A 4,643-nucleotide genomic window follows, 5' to 3' on the forward strand; every position below is an offset into this window, starting at 1 on the left:
ATGCTGGTACAATATCTGGGCCAGCCTTCAACCTTTTTACCATGATGGAACCCTTGAAATAACTTTTAGGTCTTCAGGGAACCCCTTCTATAATTATAATATCAACAGATCACTGAACATCCACATGGTGGTCAATGGGAAGAAAGCCTCTTACATTGCTGGCTAACGGAAAGCTTGTACTTTCTTCTTTGAACTTTGAGCCCCACATAATAACTTTATGTTTATTACAATAATATAAAGAACATAAATGATGTTGGTAACCTTGTAATACATAGCAAGCAATAAAGATTTAGTTCAATGGAGCCGACACTGCAAGAGATTCCGTTTTTAACTTCACCAACACTCTGCACGGTCATGAGTGGCAATGTTTAATGAAAAGAGACATCCGGATAGATGTAAAATATTTTATAGATGTGTTACAAATTATTTCACACTCATCTCAGTCTTTCATGTAAAAATGGTACAAAAAGCTCATGCAGTCCTTGTTCCTCTGCACTCCTGATTACTAAGCATCACGTGGTCCTCAGTTGTGGAATAAGAGAATCTATCCCATGTTCCATCTCTCTGTCCGAGCCTCCACCCGCAGTACCAAGCCTTTACCCAAGATCTTAAAATCATCCAGTATGGCCTCTACATTGGGGACCAGTAACTGGGTTTTACTGTCCAACATCCGACCATTAATATTGGCTTCCTGCAAGAGATAAAAACAAACATGATTTACACGTCCCTGTCACACTTGTATTGAGATTAATAGCAATTTAAAGTTAGCCAAGTGTCATCACCAATCAGTCAGAAAATTAAAACCATCATTCTAGTTTTGTAGAATCAGTGTTGGGGATCCTTGTGCTGTTAAAACACCTCCGACTCATCAGGCTATGGGCTCCACAACATCTCTGAAGGTTTACTACAGAACCTTGAAATTACACTGCCCCAGTAGACTTATTTTATTCCCATGATGCATCCTGTTACCATCTCATACCCAAGACCAGACTAGCTCGCCAATCCAACCACACAATCTCACAATAATAATACTCATGATATGTTATTGGTTTACCGGTTGTGCTTCTTTGGACTACTTTTGTTAAGTACTAACTACTGCATACCAGAAACACTTAACATTTTCTAGAGGGGCCTTCGGCATTCCAAAGTTCAGTATAAAAAAAAAACCCCAGGAGTATTATTGATCGCATGAAATTCAAGAAAGAGGGTTGATGAGCTCAGTTTCGTTCCATGGCAGGTTTGGCCTATAAGAGCTCAAGGGGAAAAACCCGTCAGCTAAAAATATTATATTGTTGAAATACAGCTGCAGTGCTAAAACAAGGTCATTTAGCAGCCAAGGTCAAAATGCTCCAGTACCAACATATGTGATTTTCTTCATTAGCATATGTTGGAAGTTCTGCTCTTTCTGTACCACAAAAATATCTAACGATCCAATTAGAATGGTATAGACTTACTGATGTGGACTGAACCCCTTCACAACATATAGGTTTTTTTTAAGGCACATATTTGTGCTTTTTTCAAAACAAATATTAATAAATTTAACATTATAAATGGCTATAATTGGGATAGAAACAACACTTTGCCTACTACTAACAAAAGGAATAGCTGGAGGGTTGAGAGACAAATATTGGTCTTCTGGTAAAATTTTTTAGCACATTTTACTTTGGTAATTCAATATTGGGATTGTTGGGTCTATTTATTCACAACAATTCTAAAAAAAATAATTATATTAGGATCTGATATATACATTATATTTTAGCCTGGTAGCTCATCTTTATCCTGGGGCAACTTGAACAACAAGCTGATATGGGAGCTCATATAACATTACCGTGTGAGTGAAGTTTTTACTATGTGGTGTTAGTAGTGAAGGTGATACTATAAATATATATATATATATATATATATATATATATATATATATATATAGCAGATTTTTGTCTTGATGTATATTTATTGAAAATGTTATGAATACTTTTAACCATAAAAGAAACTTATACTTTTTGTATCACATTCTGGAAATGTGTCTTCCCCCTAAGCCAGGCCCTGCTAAGCTAGTATTTAAAAAAAAATAGAAAGTTGCTAGCATTTTTTGATTAGAACAAAAGCCCAGTTAGGTTTCTTAAGAACAAGTATATGAGAGCCACTGGATCCAGCTTGTTATTATTTTTTATTAGTTGTAGACGTCAAGCTCATATAAAGCACAATAGATGGGGCCGCTAAAAAAAGCAGTGTCCCCCTACCTAGAATATACAAGTATGAAAATCCTACCAATATTCCAGCTTTTATTAGTTATATTTGTTAATGGCAACCTCCACCATAATGCATGACGGAAGTTTTACCTTTTCTTGTTCTGAGCAAATAAAACTATATTAGTTTTTTGGATTAATACTGAGGTGTAGCTCCTGGGGTGTCTCTTACAAGCTTTTTATTCCTGTGTGCCCTATTTGGGAGAATTACGACCTCTGCATGTAAGGGAATTCATTTCAGTAGGAACTGCTGTTCTGATGGCAAAAATTTAGGAAGGGAATTGTGCTCACCTTGGAAGGATCTGCAATCACTTACCGTTTTACACAAGGCTTAGGATGTTCCAGGGTAATTACCCAAATGAACACAGGCAGAAAGAAAAGGTATCAATCCTGACCAATCTAAAACTAGCAATATGAAGAGACGTATAAGGGGGGATTTCATCACCTAGTATAAATATAATGGTCCATATAGAGAACTCTCTTCAACATCCGATTGCCTCATGGAATCACAAAGGGAAGCAAATTGTACCCGGGTTTTTTTTTTTTTTTTTTTTGCCTTCCCCTGGACCAACTATGTCTTATAGGGTTTTATATATGGGATATGTTTATTTCCATAGAGGTTGAACTTGATGGATTTATGTCCTTTTTTCAATCTGACCTACTATGTAACTATGGTGCTCATGCCAATGTTTACCAACCATATAAAATTTGACATACCTTAAAAGGCTGTGGTGCAAAGCTGGTGGGATTCCAAAGAACGCCAATAACATCACCTCCATGTTTATCATAGAAGAACAGAGCCAAATGCTCAAACGAGTCCTGAGAGAATAAAGATAGGATGAGAACACTGAGATACCAATACATCATAAAGACAGCAGATCCAACAGCCTCAAAATGAGCTAAAAGTATAAAACCAGCTATTAATTGGACAGAAAGCGTTGGTGCAATCCAATAGATAACACAGAATACTGTGCTGTTTTTTTATGCTGCATTAATCTGCAAAAGAAGCCAGAAAGGGAAGACACAACATGGTACCGAACAACATTCCCCTCCTCCTTACCCGGAGTGATTTGAGGTATAACTGAGCTGGATCAAAATCTACCACAGGGAACCGCAAGGCCCTGACCGGAGCATCTTTATCCAGAAGCCCGCGGAAAAATAACTTGGCAGGCTTATCCACCGCTTCCCGCTGCCGTGCAATGTGCTTGGGGTTCAGGTAGATTAGAACATCATAGAGGTCCAGGGGAGGCCGGAAGATCACCTGTACAAAGGAAAAAAAAACTTAGATCAAATCTCACAAGTTGATGCAAGTTTTATGTTACTTACAATTTAAACAGAATCCCAATATTACATTTTGGGAATAAGAATAACATCAATGTGACTTAACTATAAAAAAAGTTTTTTTTCTTTTTAAGGGTTTGTAAATTCCAATCCTGAACTACTTAACTCCAGGGTTCTCCCCAGGCACTTTCAGCTGGGCGCACCACCCGGCACTTTTCAGCGCCCACCCAGCTGTTTTTGGGTGGTTACCAAAGTCACAATACAGGGGCTGCCACCCACCTAAAATTTCTTCCCACCCAGCTTAAAAAAATTTCTGGGTTGAGCACTGGAACTCTGTTATTATTAGACAGTATTTAAATAGCGCCAACATATTACGCAGCGCTGAACATTAAATAGGGGTTACAAATGACAGACAGATACAGACAGTGATACAGGAAGAGGAGAGGACCCTGCCGTGAAGAGCTTACAATCTAGGAGGTGGGAGAAGTATCATACAATAGGAGGGGGATGTCCAATAGGTAATAAATTTAGTAATTTAATTTATTAATAAATGTTAAAAAAAAATAAAAAATAGTTAAACATGTAAAATAACTGTACAGCAGCATATATAATATAATTATATACAGTATATTATATGAAGATTTCTTTGTATTGGACTCAATACAGCTATTTTGTATTGAATCCAATACAAAATTATTTGAATTTTCTGTCAATCCTCGCGCCCGCATCAACGTCACTGGGAAATCCAGAGATCGTCCCTGCACTTCACGGCTGAAGATTAGAGGAGAAGGACGTGTCCCCAGGACCTGCGGGGTCCAGCAGGACGCCGGGGCACGCCAACGGAGCAGGGTAAGTGGGGTTTTGTTTTGTGTTTTTAGGTACCCCGAGTGTGACTCAGGAATTCAGATTTTTGCATTGCAAATCCACCCCGAGTCACTTTTGGGAATACCACTGAGGGGGGGGGTGTTAAAGTGTTGAAGGGTTTTAAGGGCTCCTTTAAAAGAGCAGAAAGTAGGAGCAAGCTGAATAGGATGAGGAAGACCATTCCAGAGAGTGGGGGCAGCTCTAGAAAAGTCTTGGAGCCGTGTGTGTGATGAGGTTATGAGTGAGGAAGTC

The 4,643-nt window shown here is 38.4% G+C and overlaps 1 protein-coding gene across 1 annotated transcript in view; it reads right to left on the bottom strand.

The window, feature by feature from the left end:
* Window positions 1-390: 390 nt before the first annotated feature.
* NOL6 (nucleolar protein 6) overlaps window positions 391-4,643 on the bottom strand; it is a gene marked incomplete in the record, with an annotated part of 39,961 nt that continues 35,708 nt past the window's right edge. Inside the window, 3 exon segments of the mRNA XM_072413526.1 lie at window positions 391-691; window positions 2,964-3,065; window positions 3,307-3,507. Coding sequence (XP_072269627.1) covers window positions 545-691; window positions 2,964-3,065; window positions 3,307-3,507 — 450 coding nt within the window.

The sequence above is a fragment of the Pyxicephalus adspersus genome, chromosome 6, assembly GCF_032062135.1.
Source record: "Pyxicephalus adspersus chromosome 6, UCB_Pads_2.0, whole genome shotgun sequence".
NCBI classification, from domain to species: domain Eukaryota; kingdom Metazoa; phylum Chordata; class Amphibia; order Anura; family Pyxicephalidae; genus Pyxicephalus; species Pyxicephalus adspersus.